At 48.0% G+C, this 26,407-nt stretch overlaps 1 protein-coding gene across 1 annotated transcript in view; it reads right to left on the reverse strand.

Moving 5' to 3' along the window:
• DNAAF9 (dynein axonemal assembly factor 9) overlaps window positions 1-26,407 on the reverse strand; it is a 1,049,036-nt gene that overhangs the window by 849,580 nt on the left and 173,049 nt on the right. Inside the window, exon 4 of the mRNA XM_085642690.1 lies at window positions 3,194-3,318. Within this exon, the coding sequence (XP_085498816.1) occupies window positions 3,194-3,318 (125 nt within the window). The remainder of the gene's footprint in view (window positions 1-3,193; window positions 3,319-26,407) is intronic.

The following is a 26,407-nucleotide window of genomic DNA, read 5'->3' on the forward strand; positions in this document are numbered from 1 at the left end:
TATCACCCTTCTTAAGAGTTACAGATGATCTTTAGGTACTCACTTTGGAGGGCTGTTTCAGCGCTGGCTTTGAAGGGACTGATAGAGAAGATTTGAACTGAAGGGCGTAGTCCGTCTGAATAATTTGCAAGTTCTATTTGTCTCAGTTTATTGACCTTCCTTCTGCCAAGTGGTTCGACATACTCACTCCCACAAGAATAGGCCTTCATTGTTTAGATTGGTTTGGGAAAGGGATTTTTTTTATGATGAAGAAGAGAGCTGGTGCTGCTGTTGTCTTCTTCCCCGACCAAGGCAATGGTAGTTCTGGGTCTATGGTTGCTGTTGTTGGCCCAGAGCTTGCAGGAACGCGGACACTGAAGGGATAGGACCCTCTTCATCTGATGGTACTTTGAATCCCAGCATCTCCGCGCCATTTCAACATCAGTACGAGATTCAAAGAGGACAGCTCCACCCAAAGAAAGATTCATGATTTTAAGCTGGAGTATAAAAAGAATAGGAGTCATAAAAAGAATAGGAGTCAGAAGAATAGTATCTATAAGAGGATGGAGAAATGTATGGAATTCTCCTCCTCTTCTGTCTCTCTGGCGTTTGAGATGGAAGTGAAAAAGAATGAGTCGGAGCAAAAGACCTGAAAGAAATAGTTGCACTCTTGCATCATCTTCAGACCTAATGTCGAAACTGGTTACTGTGTAATGAGAGGTCTTATGACAAAATTCATTTACAGTACGTGTCACGGGTGGCAGACTACACACACTCAATTAGGATCTGAGGCAGCATTTTTTCTCCTATAGTGGAGGCGCTTCACAGAGAGTGAAAGCATTTGAAGAGAAAAATTCCCTTGAAAAGTCACAAAACTGAAGAGAAAATGTTCTCAGATTGGAAAGACGTAAAATAATGTGGAAAATGTTAATCTGAAGAAATAAACCTCAGACAAAAAGTGTAAATAACCCTTGAAGTGTCGGAGACACAGTTAGCACGAGCTGGAAAAGAACTGAGGCTGTGAAGTAAACAGTGCATACTAGGGGATGGAAAGTCCTGGCTTGCTGAAGAAACAGTGTATTCTATTTACAGCTAGAGTATTTCTGAGCTGACAGGCACCCCTTCCTTCATTTTTTTTCTCTTCCTGTTAATGAAGGTTAGCAGTTATTTTGGATAATGTAGCTCATTTCTTTCACAGACGTGCTGAATGTGGCCTTACAGCTATGCAAGAGAAAGATTTTTTGCATAAGAAAAATAAATAAAAGTTAGCCTTGCTATTCATGGAGGAATCAGCAGATTGAACATTGTGGCGCCTTAATCCAATTACAGACTGATGTTGTTACCTTCCAAAAGCAGTGTTCTGGGTTCTCTCCACAAGGGTGGGAATACTCTACCTTTATGACTTCACTGAGGATCATATGATGCAGAAGTTTATTTCAAAGTATCTGCAGATTGTGAGCTTCATAACGCAGAAGCTTTTATATACCCATCTTTGTCATCAACTGCACATGTTACTAGCATGCAGTCTGGGTTGTACTGACCACATAGGAATACTGTTCACTAGGTGATATATCGGACTATGTTATACGCATCACTTATCACTGGGGTCAGGGTACTTGAGGAGTTTTAGGTGGTAGAATGTTGAGTGCAATGTAATAATTATTTGGTAATTGAGGATGGGGAATGCCTCCATGTTTTGGCTAATTACTTTTCCCCTGTGCGCTCTAGAAGTTTAAATAATAATAATAATAATAATAATAATAATAACTGTTTCTGTAAATAAGGTGGGCGAAGGACGTTTACTTCTTTGAGTAAGCACAACGGTAAAGAAAGTGTATATCAGTTTAAAACCTTTTAAATTTAAGCTGATTCGGCCTATCCAGGACACCACAGCTTTAAGACTTACCGACAGAGCCAAAAGTTTATACTTACCTCCTCTGACAAGAAGTTCTAGTTACATGCCTTAAACAAATAAGTGGAATTGCAGTTGAGATCTGAAAAGGCCCACTCAATGTTTGAGGCAGTTATTAGGAGGGACACAGATACAGTGACTGTGATCGGTACAGAGGACAGGTCACCAAGCCCTACGTTTTGGCAGTGGACTGTAAAGTACTTGAAATAAATGAGGGCAGTGGCCTGCTATTGACCGGAAGCAGGTAAGGAGGCTTATAAGGTTTAGACCATGAAAAGCAGGGGAGAGGTAAAAGAGGATCAACATATTTAAGGAGCTAAGGGGTGCAGTTTCTTGCAGATCAGTGCCGCTTCCATCAAGTTTAGGGAGCGAGAGTCAGAATGGCATGTGCATTTCCTATGTGGATTTGGAGATGTGAGATATCTAACTTTTCTAAGGAATGGCTTTTGTCTGCGCAAAGTAGATCACGTTTATCCTTTTTGGAGAGTGGTGGTGTCCCTAACTGTAGGGATTTCACCTCTTTTGTGTTATGATGGCTACAGTGCTAAGATCTCAATTCATTGCAGAGCTGAGGTTAATTGGCACTTACTAAGGAGACTGGACTTAGTGGAGAAAAAGTGGTTGAGAGGAGTAGGTTTCACATGGGCGTCGTAGTGTTTTATGAGAGGGATGGTGGTCCTGATTTTCATCACGTTTCTGTAAAACATAATCCTAGAGAGCCACACAGCTCCTCCATTTGGAGACGGTCCGAGCAGAGCTATTTGAGTTTATGAATCTTTGTTATACTTAGAGGGCAATAACTGGGAAACCCACACAGGCAGCAGAGGCCATAAAGACAGAACAGTTGATGTAATCTGATGTTCAAACTCCAAAACCAAAGGTTGTTTTCATTCTGACCTCAAACTCCAAACGATGCAGGTAATTCACTTAGAGAAGTATTTCAAGGGGTAGTCTCAAATTCACCTTGGAAGAAAATTACCAACAGGTAAATCCGGCCAAATCATAAAGAAAGACTTAATTAGTTGGTGCAATCATTATGTGAGAGATCAGTTCATAGAGGAGTTTAGGGGCACATATTACTCTACATCAGTGAATGTGCTAACAAACTCTGAGATTTAACAAACGTAGCCATCCTGATTGTTTCCAACAAGCCTGATAGCATGCATGGGAAACAGAAAATATCACCTCTGAACCGAGTGTATGCCTTCAAACATAAACCCGCCATAAATGAAATTCTGAAAACTGCCATACGTAATAAAAAGTTTCCAATGCATATCATAAAACACTTCAGACATTTCGTACCTCATTTTCAGTCATGCAGTGAAAATGCAGGTTCCTCCAGAAGGCCACAAATGGTAGCAGATATGAGTAGTTGACAGGGTTACAATACAGATGAACATGGTCAGGCCTTATTAAAATGATCACATCTGCAAAAAAGAAAGACAAGAATCCTTAATGGTCATTTAAAGAAGTCTCTAGGCTGAAAGAAGGCAGTAGCAGTTTTAAAGTTTGGTGAGTGGAGAACACACTGATTTCCAAATTAACGACAATACGTCCTTGATTGCTAAAATGTTCTCTAAAATATTTTGAACACAAAGACTGTTTAAGGAAATCGTAAGGAACAATGCTGGCAGAAGTGATGGTAGAAATTCAGTGTCAGAATTCAGGCAAATCTAGAATGGAACCTGTGACTTGGAGCGTAAGATTGACTGGCATCAAAATCTGCAATTGTGAGTTTTTAATGCAAAGCTACACCCTGTCCACTGCCTCCCAATCAATTCCAAAACGCAAATAGACACAGACACACCTCTCTTTACCCAGGTCATGTTGTAGAGCCACTGCTATGAATATGTACTCCCATGGTAAACAGCCACACTTCCTGCCCTTACACAGTAGATTTGTTTAACCATAGACAGATGTGGCTGGAATCAGCTACTACTGTGCTCAGCATGTCCACGGTGTTGAGCCTTCACCTCCGACTATGTGTTCTTTTCTTGCTGCACCTTCCAGGCTGGGAAATCAATTCTTTATCAATCTGTACTAACCAAGCCCCTTAACCACAAAGCATTGCATGAACTGATTGGGGAATAGCTATCTGGAATGTACTTTCTCCCTTTTGTGTTACCACTTCAACCTTGCCTTTCATGAATTATCTGAATCTTAGGTGAAGCAGGAGTGACCCCATTCTGCAAGCTGAGTGATACTGGATTTCATTTTCAACAGCGAGAACCACATAGTATCTAAGGCTCCGACGCTTGGTGCAATAAAGAGCTCCTTGGTACGCGATGCAATACCACAGGTTACCACTCAGAGTCCCACCATCTACCACTAGGACTTACCATTTTACACCATGCACAACAGTGTTTGATACCAGTCAGGATGGGGATGGCACCAGATACTAAAAAGTATGGTGATGGCACCAGATGCTAAAAAAGTATTCTATCGAGCAATTCCTTTGCACGGTTAAATCTCGCTGCACTTTTTGTTTGGGTATTGTGTTCTTATACAGTCAAGGCACTCCAGGGAAGAGCAAGTCCCCCCTCCCAATCCTGTTGTCTCCAGAAAATTGCATTATGAGCTTTAACATTCCAATTCCCTTTGTGCATCTCCACAAGCTAAGTGTCTTCACACAGAGAGGACTTGGAGGACATGTCTGGAGAGTGGAATTCATTTCATCTGTCATGTGCTGCTCTGGAGCAAGACCAACAGTTCTTGCGGGTGTAGGTGTGGTATGTCCTGAGCATGGTTCCTGCTGACTTTGGCTCCTCCCATTTGTTAAATAGCTGTACATTTGAAATTCAATAAGATCCCAAGCCCCTTAGGAGGAGTTAACTGAAATATACTATAATACACAGAACAAGTTGCTTATGTTCGGCAATGCTCTTTCTGGTGAATACTCTTATCATAGATTCATCCCCTTAAAGATACTCACCAGGCTGATCAGGGTGTTTCCGCAGCAGTACTCTTGTGCGCTGCCTGGTGGCACTTTGCAGCTCTGCGCTGGCCCTGTTACACCCTAGAAGTGACAGGGAAGAGCCACATATATATGCGTCAGCCCTGCACGTCAACATTAGTTTCTTGTTCAACACTTTAAGTTCTTTTAGATCAAGAGCATGAACAAGTAGAGTTAAAGGTTTGCTGATCTCCTTTACCCGATATCGGCTCTGGCGCGCTGGGATGATTGCATCTCCTTCTTCCCTCCGCTGCAGGTCGGCCGAGGGTACCTTCCTCCACACGGTTTGGGAATGTACCGTCCTGTCACGCTTCTGGCGCGGGGTGCTGAACTGCCTTTCTGAGGTACTGGGATGGGACATCCCACGGTCTCCGCGCATAACCATGCTCCACATCACTGACAAAATTGGAGGGACTAGGTACAAACGGCACCTGCTATTCTTAGGGCTTACCCGTGCTAAGCGTGACATTGCCAGGGAGTGGAAAGCGACCTCCCCGCCTTCAGCTGGGGCCTGGAAGCGCGGCTTTGATTTCTCCATGGGGCTAGAAATTCTAAATTTTAAAGCACGCGGATGCCCTCAGAAACACCCGAAAATATGGAAGCAATGGGCAGATTATCGCGGTCACTACCTTAAACCAGTTCCCCCGACACGAAGTATTGAAGATTTGCCATGTTGATTTCATGTTGGGTGCAGGCTCTAGGACCTATTGTGCATTTACTGTTCTATCGCAACTGGAATTATTCTCAACTTGGATGAGTAGATCAGGTGACACCTTTGTTTTTTGGTTTCCAATGTGTATTTTCCACAGACTTTGCTCTATGTATCCTCATGTTTCAGATGGACTTATTGTAAAACGTTGACATCTTTACCAATTCCGTATTATATATGAAATGTATTGGCCTGGACTCTCCTGGGCTTTCTATTGTCTGTCAACAATAAAATCTGTTTGCTGATCTCCAAGTCGAGACCTTTTAACACAGTAAAAAAGGAGGGCACGCCACAGAATGGGAATTTGGGACAGCGGTGAATAATTTGTGGTAAGAAAATAATTTTTTTCTATATCGGATTGGTACATTAAGTTGTTCCTTGATTAATTCTTTGATATAGGTCTGTTTTTTATTCCCATTTGACCATATTGTTGCCTAGCGATTTTCCCTGTCGTAGGAAGTTTTTATCGGTTACAGGGGGTAATTTGTTTGCACAAATTTGTGGTTAGATACAGTATTAACCAAAAGGAACATTACCGAAGGTAACTAACGTCTTCTTTTGATGGATACTTTTAAATGAAGATTCCTCTCTTTTGGAATATATACAAAAGCAGTAACTCCTCAAGGTCTGTGGAGTGGGCTCAAACCAAAACGTTCTGCAGGATCGATCGATAAAATCCCATTCACATCAGACCTGGCTACCAAAGCAGTAGTGCTTTGTGAACATGTGCATCGACACCCATGTAGCTGCCTAACAGATATCAATAACAGGCTCTCCGCAAGCAAATGTAATGGTAACAGACTTTGCCCTAGTGGTTGTCCTAGGTGAAAGAGCCCTCAATCCTTCCAGAAGCTGCTTCTTGGCTGGTTCGTAGCAGATCTTACTGCAGAGGTCCATGAACCAGACAATGTCCTTTTCTGTCCCCAGAACTCCACAAAAAGCTTATTATGCACCTGGTGGTCTTTGGTGTGATTGACATAAAAGATTAAGGCTTTTTTGGCGTCCAGATAATTAAGTTTGTCCTCCTCTTTTGAGGGCTAAGGCAGAGCAAAGAAAGTTGCGAAGGGGATGGATTGCCCAACGCGAAAAGGAGTCGCTACTTTTGGGAAAAAGATCTGGTCCTCAACACAGGTTTGTCTCAAAAACTGGATTACGGCTGCTGCACTGAGAGAGAACTCATGAGACGAGCTGATGTGATCGCAATGAGCAGCTGTGCACTTGCTCGAAAAGGGGTGCACAGGAGGCACATCAGGACCAAATTAAGATCTCACTGTGGCACCATAAACTGATTGGAAGGGAACATGTGTGCCAAGCCTTTAACTGACATCATCACAACAGGTGATTTCAGCAAAGTGGCTGGCCCAGCAAATTCAAAAAAGTTGGAACAGCTAACAAATAAGAAAGGTCTTGTGGTGGGCAAATAACAATGCTCACCACAAGACCTTGCTAGGCCAAAGACAAAAAACAAACAATGAAACATTCAACAGTTTGTTAGGGGTCTGTGCTGCATACTCTACACCAGGCCAAAAAGGTTTCCCAACACCCTCTGTAATGGACTTTGTAAAAGGATGCCTAGCGAAAATGACAGCAACAATCTCAGGCGGGAGAACAAAAGAAGTCAACTGACACAAATCAATCATGGAGATTGCGCAAGTTAAAGTACAGAACCCTCCCCTGTTGCGATAGAGGTTCTCCCAAGGGAGTACCCTGATCCAAGGACAAATGAGCATGCCTAGAAAGTCCAGGTACCATACTCTCCTAACCCAGTTCAAAGTGATTAAGATGATTTGGGCCTGTTAACTCATGATCGTGTTCAGAACTATGAGGCAGGAGAGGCAGAAAGGCATACTGGAGTCCTGTGCTCCACTCTAGCAGGAATGAATCTTCTAGAGAGAGCTTTCTTGGGCACTCCAATGTATAAAAGATTTGACAATGCGCATTCTACATGTTGCTGAAAAGGTCCAGACTGAGTCTCCCTACAGTCAAAAGATGCTGTGAGCTACCTAATGGTGCAATTGCTATTTATGATCTGCCAGGCGCAGCCAGTTGAGATTCGCTGCACTAGCATGTACAGATCCTGCCAGGTGGTTCATGATCATGGAGATACCATAAAACGCAAGACTATTCCTGAGGGGCAGCGCCAATTGGCACTGGACCGAGGACCTGATTCTGCCCTGCTTAATGCAATAACACATGGCGTGGTGTAGCCTGTGCGAATCTGCACTCCCTTAATGGAAGGAAAGAAGGCCCTCAACGCCGGGCGAATGGCCCACAACTACAACAGACTGAGGTGGAGTCGCAAGAGAAGAATCCTGTGATCACCATCTCTCCAAGATAACCTCTAGAACCCAACAGTGATACATCCGTCACCAACGCAAGCTTTGGGTGAGGGAGAGAGAGAGAGGTCTGCCATTCAATCAAATCAATCATGGCATTTGTACAGCGCACTAAATACCCGCGAGGGTCTCGAGGTGCGGGGGGGGGGGGGAATTGGAGAGCTGCTACTGTTCGAAGAGCCAGGTCTTGAGAAGTCTTCTGAAGGTCTTTGGCCTGCCGTAGGCGGACGGGGAGGGTGTTCCATGTCTTGGCGGCAAGGTGGGAGAATGATCTGCAGCCGGCGGTCACTCTTCGGATGCGGGGGGGCGGTGGCGAGGGCGTGGTCTGCGGAGCGGAGCTGGCGGATTCAGGTGTAGAGGCTGAGTCGGCTGTTGAGGTACGTTGGTCCGGTGTTGTGGAGTGCCTTGTGTGCGTGGGTGAGGAGTTTGAAGGTTATCCTCTTGTTGACAGGGAGCCAGTCCAGGTCTCTCAGGTGGGGTGTGATGTGGCTGCGGCGAGGGATGTCGGTGATCAGGCGTGCAGAGGCGTTCTGGATGCGTTGAAGCCGTTTCAGGAGTTTGGGCAGGGCTCCTGCGTAGAGTGTGTTTCCGTAGTCCAGTCTACTGCTGACGAGGGCCTGGGTGACCGTCCTTCTTGTTTCGGTGGAGATCCACTTGAAGATCCTGCGAAGCATGCGGAGGGTGTTGAAGCAGGAGGAGGAGACGGCGTTGACCTGCTTTGTCATGGAGAGGGTAGAGTCGAGGATGACCCCTAGGTTGCGTGCATGGTCGGTGGGTGTTCCTAGTGCAGTCGGCCAACAGGAGTAGTCCCAGGCCGAGGAGGTGGATCCGACGATGAGGACCTCTGTCTTGTCCGAGTTTAGCTTCAGTCGGCTGTTCCTCATCCAGTCGGCGACGGCCTTCATTCTTTCCTGGAGGTTGGTTTTGGCAGTGTGGGGGTCCTTGGTGAGGGAGAGGATCAGCTGAGTGTCGTCGGCATAGGAGATGATGTTGAGGTTGTGCTGCAGATGATCTCGGTGGCTTCGGAAGAGGGGGGAGGCGGACGCTCTGTATTCTGCCAGAGAGGATGGTGGAGGTCCAGTCCAGGGCCTTCTCATGGATTCCGGCGTCGTAGAGGTGTGTTCGTAGTGTGCTGTGGTAGACCGTGTCGAAGGCGGCTGACAGGTCCAGGAGGATGAGGGCCGCGGTTTCTCCGTTGTCTAGCAGGGTCCTGAGGTCATCGGTGGCGGCGATGAGGGCAGTTTCGGTGCTGTGGTTGTTGCGGAACCCAGACTGAGACGGGTCCAGGATGCTGATCTCCTCGAGGAAGCTGGTCAGTTGTTTGTTGACGGCCTTTTCAATGATCTTCGCCGGGAACGGGAGCAGGGAGATGGGTCGGAAGTTCTTGAGGTCTTTGGGGTCCGCCTTGGGTTTCTTGAGTAAGGCGTTGATCTCTGCGTGCTTCCAGCTCTCCGTGAAGGTCGCTGTCTCGAAGGAGATGTTGATGGTTTTCCGGAGATGGGGTGCGATGGTGCTGCTGGCTTTGTTGAAGATGTGGTGTGGGAAGGGGTCTTCCGGGGATCCGGAGTGGACGGTGGTCATGATCTTGATGGTGTCGTCGTTGTTGATATTGGTCCAGGCGGTTGGTGCGGGTGGTGGTCGTGGGAGCGGGGGGCTCAGCGGTTACCGGGGTGGTGACAGCATTGAAGCGGTCGTGGATATCTGCGATCTTGCGGTGGAAGAAGGTGGCAAGCGAGTCACACAGGTCTTGCGAAGGTGAGATGTCGGTGTTGGAGTTGTGGTTGGAGAGTTCCTTCACGATGTTGAAGAGCTCTTTGCTGTTGTGTGCGTTGTTGTCTAGGCAGTCTTTGAAGGTGGTCCTTTTGGCAGATCTGATGAGGTGGTGGTGTCTGCAGGTGGCGTTCTTGTGGGCTGTGTAGCTTTCCGGTGTTCGTTCACGGATCCAGTTTTTTTCGAGTTTTCGGCAGGTTCGCTTGGAGGCCTGGAGGTCTTCGGTGAACCAGCTGGCTTTCTTGCTAGTGTGGGTGTTGGAGGGCTTCTTGAGCGGGGCGAGGGTGTTGGCGCAGTCGTTGATCCACTGTTTGAGGTTGCGAGCAGCGGTGTCTGGGTCGGTCGGATCTGCGGGTGGGCTCCAGGCGAGGGTGGTGGAAATATGGTCTTCGGTGACTTTGCTCCAGCAGCGGCGCGGCATCTGTTGGGTGCGGTGGTGCGTGTTGGGTTTCCGGAAGGTGAAGTAGATGCAGCGGTGATCGGTCCCGTGGAGCTCGGCGGTGTGGTTGAAGGAGACGTAGGAGCTTGCGGCGAAGATGGGGTCAAGCGTGTGGCCGGCGGAGTGGGTGGGTGTAGTGACGAGTTGTCTGAGTCCGAGGTTGGCGAGGTTGTCGATCAGGGTGGAGGAGTTGGTGTCGTCGTCGTTCTCGAGGCGGAAGTTCAGGTCCCCGAGGAGGATGTAGTCCGTGGAGGAGAGGGCGTGTGTGCTGACTAGGTCGGTGATGGAGTCGCAGAACTGTGCTCGTGGTCCGGGGGGGTCTGTAGATGAGGGTTCCTCTGAGGGTGGTGTTGGGATCGGTGTGGATCTGGAAGTGCAGGTGTTCGGCGGTGCGGAGGGTGTCGTCGGTGTTGGTTGAGACTTTGAGAGTGTTCCTGTGGACGATGGCGATTCCTCCTCCTGCTCCATTGGTGCGGTCCCTGCGGGTGATCTTATAGCCTTCCGGGATGGCTATGGCGATGTCAGGTGCCGAGGAGGGGTTCAGCCAGGTCTCTGTCAGGAAGGCGACATCTGGGGTGTTGGGAGTCCAGTAGGTCCGAGAGTTCCCCGGCGTGTTTGCGTGCGGAGCGAGCGTTGAGAAGGATGCATCTGAGATGGTTGGGTTCTTTGGTAGGTGGGTTGGCGGGTCGGATGCTGGTGAACCTGCAGTTCCGGCAGGAGAAGGGTCCTTGGGTGCGCTTCGGGGCGGCCAGGCAGCAGGTGCGTGATCATCCGGCATTGAGTGCGTGGAGGGTGCTGGAGTCGTAGCAGAGGCGGGCGTCGTGGCATTCGCGGGGGCTAGGGGTCCTGGCGCTGGACGCAGTCCAGGCACGGACGGGCGCACGCCAGCGGCACGCCCGCCATATATGGGAAGGTGGGAGGGAGGAGCAGCTGGGAGGTGGGTGGTAGGGGCAGCAAATGGGCAGTCAGGGGTGCGGGCCGCAGGGGACGCAGTGGGGGGAGCAGTGAACGGCACGGAAGGCAAGGGCACAAAATCACGGGGCACAGAGGGAAAAACGGGCACAGAATCACAGGGGGCACAGAAGGAAATACGGGCACAGAATCACAGGGGTGATGACGGGAACAGAAGGAAAGAAGGGTACAGGGGAAAATAGAGGCACGGGGGAAGACAGACAACAGCAGTCACAGACAGCAAAAGAGAAAACGATACGGGCAGTACAATGAACAATAGTACAGACCTAAGGCCTACCACTGGCCACCAGGGAAGAGACGCAGGTGGTAGCCTGCGCGTGGAGGAGGGCCTCAACTTACCTCAGCAGCAGCAGCTGGGGCACGGATAGGACGCATAGGGGGTGCTGTGCGGAAGGGGAGCGACCTACCTAACAAGGTCAAGGGTCGCTCCCATTGGGGAGGTTGTGGTCGAGCAGCCACTGGTGTACTTCTTGTGCAGTGTCCTGTGACTTCTGGATGACATCTGACAGGTTTTGTTTAGGATGGGCCCAATGAGACTTTAAATCCAGCTCCAGAGCACACATATGCCACCTGGCAAAGTGGACAAGCAGGATGTATCTGGTACAAAAAATGTAAAGCTACTCTCACCAAGATCCAAGAACGAAGCTGAAACATCAAGCTCATAGCTCTGGACTTAAACAGCAGTGGAAATGTCCTGAACTGCTCAGTGTGAAAACATCTCCTATAAAAAGAAGCTCTCTGCGAAGGAGTCTGGTGTGACTTTGGCTCATTGATCTAGATCCCCAAAGATGCCAAGAGGTTCTCCGTTGTCTGGAGGTGGTCTACAAGTAACTATGGCAAGCTTGTCTTAAATAGCCAGCCATCGAGCTAGGGTAAAACTGATAAACCCAACCTCAGAAGATGTTCAGCACTCACAGTCATCACTTTCATGAACATCCGATGGCCACTGGTAAGGCTTAAGTGAGCACGGCAAACTGAAAATACTCCTGGCCAACCTTGAACAAAAGGTAACGTCCCTAAAACTGCAGGACAATCATAAGAAAGCACGCGTCCTGCAGGTCCCAATGCTACCATCCAGTCACTGGGCTCCACAGCAAATAAAACGCGTGACAGGGTGTGCATTTTGAATTTGTCCTCCGTCAAGAAGGCGTTTAGAGTACAAAGATATAGAACAGGACAATGGCCTCAATCGTTCTTCGGCACAAATAAACAGAAGGCATAACATCCCATTCCTATTTCAGAGTCCGGAACCTCTCTATGACTCCTTTGTAAAGTAGAGCTCATGTTTATTGAAATAAGATGGCTAGTCGCTCCTCTGAAAACCGCTCTGAGGTGGGAGGAAGGTGTGGTGGGTCAGAACGGAACAGAAGGGCAAAGCCCTGCTGGACAATCTAGAGAACCCATTGTCGGATGTGATGAATTGCCACACCTTGGAGAAAATGATTGATTCAATCTCCTCACACAGTGGTCATGCACTGGTATGGGCAAACTAAAACAGCTTGGAGGCTGATGCCGCAGGGAAGGGGGAATGAGAAGAACAGTGTCCCAGGTGACCTGTGCCAGGTCTGTTTGAACTCAGATGGTTGCCAGGGTGGGATGGCGTGGCAGGTGCCAGGTTAGGATGGGTGGGCTGTTGCCAGGGTGGGATGGGAGGACTGGCGTTGTATGTACATCAACCGTATGAAGTAGCCTTGGGATGGTTGAAACTCATGAGTAAACTGTCTGGCAGGATGGAAAGGCCCAAGGAACATGTTGAATTCTAGGACGGAATCAGGCTTTTCGCGAAAAAGGAAGGATTCATAAAAAGACATATCCATAAGAAATTAAACCAGATTGGTCGCACACTGCTACACCTACCAGGCGTGTTCCCCCAATGAAAATGGTCCCTGAAGGTCAGCGTCGGCGGATACACCTATGCTCGAGTGTGAATGCAAGTATGCGTGGCGTGTGCCATCCCTGGACACGTGTTTCGAGGTAGTTGCCTCTCGTCAGCAGGGAGTAGGAAAATGTGTGGGGTTGCTGTGTAAGCTGCTAAAATCGTTATCAGGTCTAGTACCTCTCGTAGCGCGCAGGTGCGTAACCATGAGTCCGTCGACTCCACCGGCTCAAGGGAGCCTGAATATAAAGTTAAACCAGATTGGTCGCACACTGCTACACCTACCAGGCGTGTTCCCCCAATGAAAATGGTCCCTGAAGGTCAGCGTCGGCGGATACACCTATGCTCGAGTGTGAATGCAAGTATGCGTGGCGTGTGCCATCCCTGGACACGTGTTTCGAGGTAGTTGCCTCTCGTCAGCAGGGAGTAGGAAAATGTGTGGGGTTGCTGTGTAAGCTGCTAAAATCGTTATCAGGTCTAGTACCTCTCGTAGCGCGCAGGTGCGTAACCATGAGTCCGTCGACTCCACCGGCTCAAGGGAGCCTGAATATAAAGTTAAACCAGATTGGTCGCACACTGCTACACCTACCAGGCGTGTTCCCCCAATGAAAATGGTCCCTGAAGGTCAGCGTCGGCGGATACACCTATGCTCGAGTGTGAATGCAAGTATGCGTGGCGTGTGCCATCCCTGGACACGTGTTTCGAGGTAGTTGCCTCTCGTCAGCAGGGAGTAGGAAAATGTGTGGGGTTGCTGTGTAAGCTGCTAAAATCGTTATCAGGTCTAGTACCTCTCGTAGCGCGCAGGTGCGTAACCATGAGTCCGTCGACTCCACCGGCTCAAGGGAGCCTGAATATAAAGTTAAACCAGATTGGTCGCACACTGCTACACCTACCAGGCGTGTTCCCCCAATGAAAATGGTCCCTGAAGGCCAGCGTCGGCGGATACACCTATGCTCGAGTGTGAATGCAAGTATGCGTGGCGTGTGCCATCCCTGGACACGTGTTTCGAGGTAGTTGCCTCTCGTCAGCAGGGAGTAGGAAAATGTGTGGGGTTGCTGTGTAAGCTGCTAAAATCGTTATCAGGTCTAGTACCTCTCGTAGCGCGCAGGTGCGTAACCATGAGTCCGTCGACTCCACCGGCTCAAGGGAGCCTGAATATAAAGTTAAACCAGATTGGTCGCACACTGCTACACCTACCAGGCGTGTTCCCCCAATGAAAATGGTCCCTGAAGGCCAGCGTCGGCGGATACACCTATGCTCGAGTGTGAATGCAAGTATGCGTGGCGTGTGCCATCCCTGGACACGTGTTTCGAGGTAGTTGCCTCTCGTCAGCAGGGAGTAGGAAAATGTGTGGGGTTGCTGTGTAAGCTGCTAAAATCGTTATCAGGTCTAGTACCTCTCGTAGCGCGCAGGTGCGTAACCATGAGTCCGTCGACTCCACCTACTCCCTGCTGACGAGAGGCAACTACCTCGAAACACGTGTCCAGGGATGGCACACGCCACGCATACTTGCATTCACACTCGAGCATAGGTGTATCCGCCGACGCTGGCCTTCAGGGACCATTTTCATTGGGGGAACACGCCTGGTAGGTGTAGCAGTGTGCGACCAATCTGGTTTAACTTTATATTCAGGCTCCCTTGAGCCGGTGGAGTCGACGGACTCATGGTTACGCACCTGCGCGCTACGAGAGGTACTAGACCTGATAACGATTTTAGCAGCTTACACAGCAACCCCACACATTTTCCTACTCCCTGCTGACGAGAGGCAACTACCTCGAAACACGTGTCCAGGGATGGCACACGCCACGCATACTTGCATTCACACTCGAGCATAGGTGTATCCGCCGACGCTGGCCTTCAGGGACCATTTTCATTGGGGGAACACGCCTGGTAGGTGTAGCAGTGTGCGACCAATCTGGTTTAACTTTATATTCAGGCTCCCTTGAGCCGGTGGAGTCGACGGACTCATGGTTACGCACCTGCGCGCTACGAGAGGTACTAGACCTGATAACGATTTTAGCAGCTTACACAGCAACCCCACACATTTTCCTACTCCCTGCTGACGAGAGGCAACTACCTCGAAACACGTGTCCAGGGATGGCACACGCCACGCATACTTGCATTCACACTCGAGCATAGGTGTATCCGCCGACGCTGGCCTTCAGGGACCATTTTCATTGGGGGAACACGCCTGGTAGGTGTAGCAGTGTGCGACCAATCTGGTTTAACTTTATATTCAGGCTCCCTTGAGCCGGTGGAGTCGACGGACTCATGGTTACGCACCTGCGCGCTACGAGAGGTACTAGACCTGATAACGATTTTAGCAGCTTACACAGCAACCCCACACATTTTCCTACTCCCTGCTGACGAGAGGCAACTACCTCGAAACACGTGTCCAGGGATGGCACACGCCACGCATACTTGCATTCACACTCGAGCATAGGTGTATCCGCCGACGCTGGCCTTCAGGGACCATTTTCATTGGGGGAACACGCCTGGTAGGTGTAGCAGTGTGCGACCAATCTGGTTTAACTTTATATTCAGGCTCCCTTGAGCCGGTGGAGTCGACGGACTCATGGTTACGCACCTGCGCGCTACGAGAGGTACTAGACCTGATAACGATTTTAGCAGCTTACACAGCAACCCCACACATTTTCCTACTCCCTGCTGACGAGAGGCAACTACCTCGAAACACGTGTCCAGGGATGGCACACGCCACGCATACTTGCATTCACACTCGAGCATAGGTGTATCCGCCGACGCTGGCCTTCAGGGACCATTTTCATTGGGGGAACACGCCTGGTAGGTGTAGCAGTGTGCGACCAATCTGGTTTAACTTTATATTCAGGCTCCCTTGAGCCGGTGGAGTCGACGGACTCATGGTTACGCACCTGCGCGCTACGAGAGGTACTAGACCTGATAACGATTTTAGCAGCTTACACAGCAACCCCACACATTTTCCTACTCCCTGCTGACGAGAGGCAACTACCTCGAAACACGTGTCCAGGGATGGCACACGCCACGCATACTTGCATTCACACTCGAGCATAGGTGTATCCGCCGACGCTGGCCTTCAGGGACCATTTTCATTGGGGGAACACGCCTGGTAGGTGTAGCAGTGTGCGACCAATCTGGTTTAACTTTATATTCAGGCTCCCTTGAGCCGGTGGAGTCGACGGACTCATGGTTACGCACCTGCGCGCTACGAGAGGTACTAGACCTGATAACGATTTTAGCAGCTTACACAGCAACCCCACACATTTTCCTACTCCCTGCTGACGAGAGGCAACTACCTCGAAACACGTGTCCAGGGATGGCACACGCCACGCATACTTGCATTCACACTCGAGCATAGGTGTATCCGCCGACGCTGGCCTTCAGGGACCATTTTCATTGGGGGAACACGCCTGGTAGGTGTAGCAGTGTGCGACCAATCTGGTTTAACTTTATATTCAGGCTCCCTTGAGCCGGTGGAGTCGACGGACTCATGGTTACGCACCTGCGCGCTACGAGAGGTACTAGACCTGATAACGATTTTAGCAGCTTACACAGCAACCCCACACATTTTCCTACTCCCTGCTGACGAGAGGCAACTACCTCGAAACACGTGTCCAGGGATGGCACACGCCACGCATACTTGCATTCACACTCGAGCATAGGTGTATCCGCCGACGCTGGCCTTCAGGGACCATTTTCATTGGGGGAACACGCCTGGTAGGTGTAGCAGTGTGCGACCAATCTGGTTTAACTTTAATATCCATAAGAAATGCCTGCCCGCTGTCATGATCGCGCGGGCAGGGCAGGTCGGAACGCAGACCGAGGGAGAATCACGCCGGGACTACATCACCCACAAGGCGTAGCGACCACGCTCCCCCACGTGACCGGGAGCGCGGCCGGTCAAAAGACGGAACAACGCAGGGAGGCGGTGCCAATGATTCGTTTGAAACCTGTAGCTGGTCAACGGCCCGCGACCTGCATCGTCGAACCCCGCCGAGTTTTCCGATCCTCGGTCAGCCCGGATTCCCAGCCCTGAGCTCCACGCCTCCAGAAGCGCCGGACAGCCCGCGTCTCCAGTCCGACGCTCCCCACCACCGGAGCTGCCCTAATCACCGCCGTCGCAACCTGCCTCGAGAGGTGAGTGACTTCCCCGCTACCAACGCTCGACGCAACCCCGGAGGTTCCGGATCCCGCTCCTCTGCTCCATCCTGCACGGGGGGTAATGAGTGCCCTCCGTTCTCCATCGCTTGCTATTCTCCTGTTGTTTTGTCCTTTTCTTCAGAGTTCCTCAAAGCGCCCCCTCAGTAACCGCTACCCCGGCGCTCCTCGGCCCCAAGGATTCCTGGGCCTTGAGTGGAAGCGCCACCAGCGGTTACCGGGTGCTCTAGACCTCCATTTCCTCCTTGCCTAAACCCATCGTCCAGGCGCTCCTCGGCCCCACGGATTCCCGGGTCTTGAGTAGTAGCGCCCTCGTCGGCTCCCGTGAAGCTCAAAAAACGTATTTGGGTCTTTCACGGCCTGAGCCAGAAACAAGAGCGGAGTCAGATGTCGGCTTAGACCTCACCTGCTAGCTAGTGACATCGCCCGAGTGCGTCCATCTGGACCGAGACCTTGACAAGGGCACCGATTCCAGCTCCACCCGACCCGGGAAGAGAGGACGAGGCAGGTAACTCTGGGAACACGTTGGGGAACACTCTAGCCTCAGGGAGAGAAGGAATAGCACCTAAACCCCCTCTCTTTGTCTCGTTTCAGGTATCTATCCCAGCTGACACCTCCCTTCCTTCCCTCGCCCACCTGTCTCCCGAGCCCGAGGGTCTTTCATACGAATCCGGGTTGGGGACGGATGGGAGGGGGAACCCTCTATAGCATCAGCGTCATCCCGAGGAGAAGACCCAGTGTGCGCCACGACACCCAGTTCGAGAAAAAAGCCTGTGGATTGCATCCCAGCCTGGCGACGAATCGCCACACTAGTGCTAACTGCTCAGTCCGTGCAATCCGTAGTATCCGGCCCAGCCAATTCACATATTTGGCTGCATCCTGGTCATCTTGAATGGTTTGAACCATCGACGCCCTAAACTCCTTCATGGCAGACAGCAAGATCTCGTTGGCCATGTCAAAGACATCATGAGTAGAACAGCTTAACAGACCGACCGCACTGACCAACCAGATTGAACAGAATATTTATTTTCCAAACACCTCAGTCCTTTGCAACTCCCTATCTGGAGGTGTGGTGAGGAATGCATTAGGATGTACTTTGCTGGTGGAAGCCTGGACCACCTAACTCTCAGGAGTAGGGTGCTTTATAATAAAATCGGGATTGCCCAGCAACAGTATATTGCATTAGGCTACTTGACAGTGGACTGACAGACAACAGTGCTTGGAGACCTGCCGGTATTAAGCGCTCTACAAATCACAATAACAATAACAGAGGGGCTTCGATCAAGCACCCATAAGGCTTTCAGTTAGGGCTTCATTGAATGGAAGCAAGGGTTTGGATGAAAAAACTCCACGGTGCAAAACCTCAGTAAAGTCATTTGTTTTTACTTCAACAGAAGGCATTTGTAGGCCAGGACCCCATCTGCTCATCTCATTACCACTGCAAGGGAAACACTCTCTTCTTTTGGGGTGCCAGAGATTATATCAACTATATATAATGGGAAATATCAAGGACACTGAGCTTTTTAAGTCAACGTATAAATAGTCATCACCATAATGTAAAGGTAAATCATCCCTATTATCAACATTGTCCTCGCCAGGTGATGGCAAACTCTGGTCAGAATCCGAACCAAAGAGATGGCAGAGCCTCTGAGGAAGGCTCCGCTGTAGAGGGAGTCCATATCTGTGCCTGACCGTACAGGGACTGGGTGCACTTGAGTGGAGTCGGAGCGCAACCTTAGTTGGTGTGGAGACTGACTCAGCTCTGGGAAGGACATGAGAGTCTCCCACTAGATCCTCCTCTGGGGATCTCTGGTACCAGGGTCGGCAAAACAGGGGCCAGAACAGGTCTTATAGCCAGAGTGAAAGTCTACAACAGAGTCGGTACGGAACCCAAGGCAGGTTCCAGGGTCTCAGATGGTGCTTAGAACAGACCCACCTGAGGCAACACAACTGTAGGCCCCTGTGGATCCTTTGGGCTGAAAACATGCCAGAGAGAGCCAGAAGAGTACCAAAAATACAAAGCATGGCATCCTTAAAGACCCCGGCCTGCTGCAATATTACCGATGGCCCAGGAAATTCAGGGCTCATCGAGCCAAGTTTTAAAAGTGGCTACTAAATCAGTTATTAAGAGCAAAATCAATTGCCACTTTTAAACTCTCTCTGCTTCTCTTTAGAGAAATATAGGAAGGATGGGGTAAAGTCCAGCTTTGTCTTCTTGTGCTTCTTCTTGGAATTCAACTTAACATACTACTTCGACAACAAAGAAGATATCGTGAGAGTGGCTTCAAGAAAGGGAACAGGTCTACGCCATCGACTTGGAGCAGGTTTTGCGCAAGTCCATGATTTCTTTCGATGCTCGACAATGTACATTTCACTCATGGTCTCCCGGAGTGCCTCCGGGTGTATAAGGGAGCATTCTTCACACAACTAAGAAACAAGCCCAACCCCAAACACCAGAGGCACATCTCGTATGGATCCATTACTGACAAACGTTTCCAACAGTCACAGCATGTAATTCAATTTGGAGAGCATCATCAATTGATAAAGAAGGGAGAGGGGCTCACGATCCATGTCAAAGGCACAGAATGAAAGGAACTGAAGTTAATGCACATAGGCAGCCCTTATATGCTGCTCTGTTCCATCACTTCCATGGCAGAGGGAGGCCAATGCAGAGCCAACCGGCGGCGCACAGGAGCACTGCTGTGAATACTTTGAGATCCAGTTTGGCACCTTCGGAATATAATAAAGGTGAGGAAACTGTGATTAGAAGTATCCATCAGAGTAATTTCTAACCCACTCATTCGATGAAATTAAACAAATTTACAAATGGTTTTCATGAACTGATTAATCATTTAAATATTTATATTTAAAATGCCAAACATGGTAAATCTTGAACTGCGGTGAGGAAGGAGCACACATCCAAAATATGGGAAGACATTTTTAAACTTTTGAATGAAATGTTAACATCTGGAGTAACTTATGGTTTGGTGACCAAGTGTACACCCAAGTGTATAAAGATGCTTGTCGTTCCCAATACCCTTTTTTAGATGCCAAGAGTACTGGATAAAAATATAATGTGACATAATAAATTTAGTTAGATATGATGTATTACAAATAACGTTCTCTATTTTAAGGTTTTTAATAACTTTATTGTATACCTGTGACAGCATGGCTCTGTTTCTAACCATGAAAATATATGCTAGTTTTACTTGTTTAAACATACACTCAAAAAATAAAGTAAGCAAAAGAGAACACAAACTTGTAATCCTCACAATTCAGCCATAACCAGAAAACAGAGAACAGTGTTGGGATCCCTCCCAGATCATGGACCCTTGTGTTATGCAGCTGCCTGAAGGTACCGTGTGGTTGTAGGCTCTTACTTCGAAACAACTGTTGTAGCAGACTGCGGAATGACACCCACACTCCAGAAAACCTGGCTTTGGAGGAGTGAGCTGTCAGAGCACACCAACAAGCTAACCACAAGGGTATTTCGGAGTTTCAATGGCATCAGCTGTCTGAGAACCCTTAGTGCAAGGAACTTTCTAGGTGGTCTGCTGTCAAGAACAAGAAGAAGCATAGAAGACTCCACAGAGTGCAATATGAACAAGGACATGGATGATCTAGATTCTAGAAGGACCCCGCATACTGTCCTCATTCTTGGTTTCCCCATCTTCTTGAGAATGATGACTATGGACAAAGCTATGCTAGGGCCCATTTGCTTCACAAAACTGGGTGCCTCGACTCAAGCTGGTTCCCAGAACATTACATTTGCACCTTAGTCAACCCTGCACTGAGGCAGTCTCCCACAAAGAACCAAAACAATGCATAGTCTATTCTGGCCCTTGATATCTGTTGTGATGCCCTACATCCTATGAGCAGATAGGATACAGTCCTCGTAGAGGAACTCCACATACTGTCTAGAGAGAGACTGGAGACAGAGAACACTTATAATTTGGTGACTACAAGTCACAATATTACAAACAGACTCAAACACCAAACTCACTTCCAAGCCAGATATATTGCCTTCTATACTGCTTGTTTGACTGGGGGGGGGGGGGGGGGGGGGAACTCTACATCCCATAACTGGATAGGTTAGGAGTTTGCAGAGTTGTGAACCTTGATGACTGAACTCTTCATAATATTTTGTAAGGACAGATATTTTCACGGAATCCAGATTTAGAACAATTATGGCGGCTTAGAGTAACAGGGAGGAGAGTGATAGGCACCTCTTGTCATCAGCCCACCCATCATTGTATTCTGTACCCCTCCCACACCACTTGACATAAAGATGCAGGCCGATTGGTGGCAAAACCGTCTAACCGTGCCCATGGGATTTTCTGTCTCAGACCCAGTGTTTTCTGGCCCAGCCAACAGGCACCCTGCACGCCCGCACAGTTCAAATCCTGCCCATACACTGTTCCAGCTGTTCTCCCTGGAACTTACATGTGTTTGTGTTAAGGTTCAGTCGTTTGCAATGACATTTCCTGTTTCAGGATCCCCACGAAGTAGACATTCTGTAGCAGGACAAAGTCATGGGAGGCATGGCCCGTAAAGGCAGTGAAACTCAATACGTTAGATACTTCTCGTAAGTGGAATGTTCGATTTTTTTCAAGTGCATCTGCTAACTTCTTTACACTCACTTCCAGCACATATATTTATTTGCATACAAAAGAGAAAGATGAATAGGGTACACTCAGGATGGAAAATATCAGCTTTTTAAACTGTTATTTTCATATTAGACACATCTTTATAACACACTTTCCAACATTAGTATTACGCTGTAGCAACATTTTCCTATAGCATGCATTTTTCATATACCTTAACTGCCTATGATCTATCTACTAAGCCAAACGGTGGTGCTCCAATAAGTAGAGCTCAACTAGATGATTGTACATCTGTACAGCTCTGATGTTTAGTGAGCCTGAACGTGAAATAACTTAGTACGATACTAAACCTATAGGGCTCCAGGTAGCCTTACGGGTTTTCTCAACCCCTCAATTTAAGGCAGGAGTAAAATGTTGACAATTAAATATTATTTTTTTTTGTTTTTAATAACAAAAAGGTGTATTTAGGGTGCGGCATGCCGGAGAACCACGCCTCCGGATAGCCGTAGTTGCCCGCTGCCCTACCCCCAACATGGCAATCTGTACCTGGTGTGCTGCTGGCCGGCATCGCGAGTGATTCCTGCCGCGAATTTTTCCCGGATTCGCAGCTGAAAGGCGAAGCAGGCTTTTCGGGTCCCAGGCGCCAGGCACAAGGACTGAGCAGTGCATGGTGCCCTTTGTGAGCTTGTCTGCTGGACGTTCAAAACTGCTAGTTCCCGGCAGTCACCGGGGGAGCAGCGCCCTCGGCGGTACGGAGGTGACGGCGCTTTTTCCAATGGCCATTGGAGAGAGAATGAACGCGAGTGAAGGTGAGGAGGGAAGCGCTTTCCTAAACGACGGCGGTGATTGCTATGAGATGCAGGAATTTAAAGAGGCACTAATGGTTTAAAGGGGGAATAATAAAGGAAGAAAATAAGGAGTAATTTTTGGATATTGGATATTGCAGACTTTGGGAGATCCTTTCATGAAAGTAAAGGAGAGGAGGATCCGGAAGGAATTAGGGCAAACAGAGTAAAAAAAAAAAAAAAAAATTTTTAGAGTCACAATGGGCAAACCCCAGAAGGATGCAAGTATTGCGTAAAAATTAAGTAAATCTGAAGTTGCGGCTCGTCTTAAAGCCAAAACACACCAGGCCCTGGCAAAAAAAAGCCTCGCTTCAGGCTAATAAGGAAAGGGATAAGGGAAATAATTCCAGCTCCCCCGGCCTCAACAGTACTCCCGAGAGCTCTGAGGACGAGTCTCCCTCCATTATGGTTTCTCCACAACGGGAGGGGTTGCCTGAATCTACAGCTAAACAGGCGTATGTCACACCGGAACCAACTGATGCTGCTGTTGTATTAACAATGTCTTCATAAGGCAGCCCAGCACAGGACGGTTTGAGGAAAGGTGGAAAAAGTACGAAGGATTTTCCGCTGTTTACAAAGAAAACCATCCCACAGTCCTCTTCACCAACCTCAAATGCAGTTTTCAAATCATCGAGTGCTTCATCGCCGGGGTTAGGATTGGTCTCATTAGGATCTCCAGAAGAACTGATTTCCAAGGATCAGAATCAGGCTATAACTCGACGAAATCCTGAAAGTGATCTTTCAGAAGCTCAGTATCAACAGCAAGATCTCACTAACACAAGATTCGGCGGCGCCCCCTATACATTCAAGCTCCATGAATATAGTGGGAGAAAATGTGCCCAGGTTAAATCCCATTCTGGCTCAAGACGTGGCAGATGAAGACAGAAGGATCGCGAGGGATACCTCGGTGACCCTGATGTCACTCCAGCCTCAGCCACAGCCTCAACCTCAATTGAGACCTCAAGGGCAAGCCCTGCCAGAAGCTGCGCCAGCTCAGGCGGATTCAAAGGTGGGAAGCATGAGTATTGGAAATGATGGCCTGCCAAGTAATCTCGGTCAGAATACGGAGACCAGGGGGGTCCTCCAGTTAGACATCAGGGACATGCTGAATTTAATCTTGGAAGAGGTCCGCGAAATGAAAAAAAAAGCAGCAAATGGAAATCGCTGCCTTGCATAAGAGACTGGGGAAAATCGAAGAAGCGATGACCTGATTTCCCATCAGACTGCAGGAAGCGGAAACTAGAATATCTGTATTGGAGGATCAAATGAATATGGCTATGGGAGAGGCAGAAGAGGCAGCTAAAAGGAAGAACTACCTCGAGAATAAACTGGAGGAGCTTGAAAACCACTCACGGAGGTCTAACCTCCGGATCGTTGGGGTCCCGGAAGGGATAGAAGGCTCCCAGCCCCTCCCATGGGTAAACTCATTTATCAAACAGCATGTCCTGCACGAGTTTGAGGGCGACCTCACCATTACAAGAGCCCACCGTGTCCCAGCGCAACCTTTCACAAGCTCTACAATACCAAGAACTATCTTGGTGAACTTTGCAGACTTCCATATAAAGGAGGGGATTTTAACAAAAGCTATCCAGCAGAGACAGTTTTTTGTGAACGAGACTAATAAGTGCCGCATATTCTCGGATATGACTGCATTTGTTTAAAGTTCATGGTGCGCAAGCATCAACTACTCAGCAGTCCAAACTGAGAGTTTTAGTCAAAGGAAAGTTATTTATGTTTTCAGACCTCGAAGAGGCCCAGGCTTTGTTAAAAGAGATTTCAGCAGGGTCTAGCGGTTGAATATTGAATATTGGTATATGGGTAGAGCTACCAGCAGCAATGGCATCATTAAGGGTGACCTCTCTACAGATATAGCCAGATTGGTTAGGAAATGTTTTTACTGATAGGCTACTGTCAACTGTAATTGAGAGTGTTGTTGAGATTGGTTTTTGTCTAGATAAACTTTTCAGTAAATGAAAAAAAGGGGTCCCCTATATTTAGCGTATAGAATTTGTCACACACTTAGATCTGTTTTTTTTTTCTTTTTTTCTTGATATTGTTGGTGGGTCTGGGGTTAGCAGGGTCACTCAGGGTGTAATTTCATGACACCCAGGAAGTTAGATGGGCGGGGCAAAATGTGGGCAGTGTGCGTGGCAGGGCTTTTCCCACATTTGAAGGGGTGGGTATTCTTTCTTTGGGGTGGGATGGGGGACATAGCAGGGAAAAGAGCACGAGCAGAAGGTCCTGAAAGTCTAGGTAAGGTACAAGAAAGGGTTAATAATGGAAACCAGTAAATGCAAGATCCTATCAATCAATACTAATGGCATACTAAACAAAAGGAAATATGGCGCTCTTATTAGATGGTTATCTTCATTAAATCCCTAAGTTTTGTTTTTACAGGAGACTCACATGAAATCTAATTCTCCAAAACTTTTTATACCCAAGATTTTTTCTAAAGTTTTTTTTTGCATCTTCAGGCTTTTCGGTTAGAGGGGTAGCAATCTACTTTTCTAGTAAACTTCCCTGGGAAATTATCCAAGTACATAGGGATATACATGGAAGGTGGTTATGGATAGTAGCTAAGTTACAGGGGAAAATGCTAAATTTTATAAATTACTATGGTCCAGTCTTAGATGACATTGTACCTTTAACTGAAATTAATGATTTATTGATAGGATCCCCCGGAAGAGGTGGTATTTGGTGGGGACTTTAACTATATACAGGATATAAGGAAAGATACGTTGAATAAAAACAAAAAACAACTAAAACCAAATACAAAAAAAATAATGGGAACTATTATAAAAGAATATCAATTGGTGGACCCATGGCGGGAAGCCAATTTAGATAAGGAATTTTACACCTGTTACTCACACCGTTTTCGGACGGCATCTCGAATAGATTTTTTTCTTACCTCCAGATCCCTTCAGATTCAAGATGCCAGTATAGGCTGTAACCCTTTTCATACCATGCCTATGTTGGGATAGAAATGGTGCTTGGGGGAAGAAGTAGGGAACGTCCCAGGTGGCAGCTGGATCGTCTCCTTTTGCAAAATGAGGATTGGGTTCAGGGATTTAGAAAATGGATTTTGTAATATTTCCAGATTAATGAGAATACAGCTGCCCCCTTTTCAGTGGGGGGGGGGGGGGGGGTTTCAAGGCAGCAGCCCGTGGACAGATAATAGCCTATACGGCCGCCCAGTCCAATACCCGTAGGATTAAAATAGCTCAATTGCAAACTGAAGTGGATCGGGAATATGCTCTCCAACTTCAGCTTCTTCCAAACCTATATGAACAGGCAAAAACAGCACTGAGGGAGTTTTTTTACTTTGGAAGAGGTTTGCAACTCACGAATATTCCAACAGAGGATCTATGAAGAAAGTCAGTTAATTGGTAAATGCTTGGCAAACTCCACTAGGAAAAAACAAGAATCGGCCACAATAACCCGAATTTTAGATCCTCAAACTGGTCGAGAAATAGTTAATAATAGCAATATTTTACAGACTTTTGTAGACCACTTTCATCAGCTGTACTCTACTGAGTACTCAGTGGAGGAGGAGCAAATTCGGGAATATTTCATAAATACGAATGTCCCCAAGCTATCAGATAGCCGGATAGGCGAATTGGGAAGAGAAGTAGATGTTGCCGAAATCTTAGCAGCTATTAAATCAAAAGTCGGGGCAAAAGCTTGTGGGCAGGATGGCTTCCTTATCGAGTTTTTTAAAGTATTTTTAAAAGAACTTGCTACCCCGTTGAAAAACCTATTTAACTTTGCTAAAAAGGGTGGCGAAGTCCCAGATGTTTTTAAAGAAGCAATAATTATTTCTTTTGTTAAAAAAGAAAAAACCCCCGAAGATGTGAAAT

The sequence above is a fragment of the Triturus cristatus genome, chromosome 2_2 (genome assembly GCF_964204655.1).
Source record: "Triturus cristatus chromosome 2_2, aTriCri1.1, whole genome shotgun sequence".
In the NCBI taxonomy this organism is placed as follows: Eukaryota; Metazoa; Chordata; class Amphibia; order Caudata; family Salamandridae; genus Triturus; species Triturus cristatus.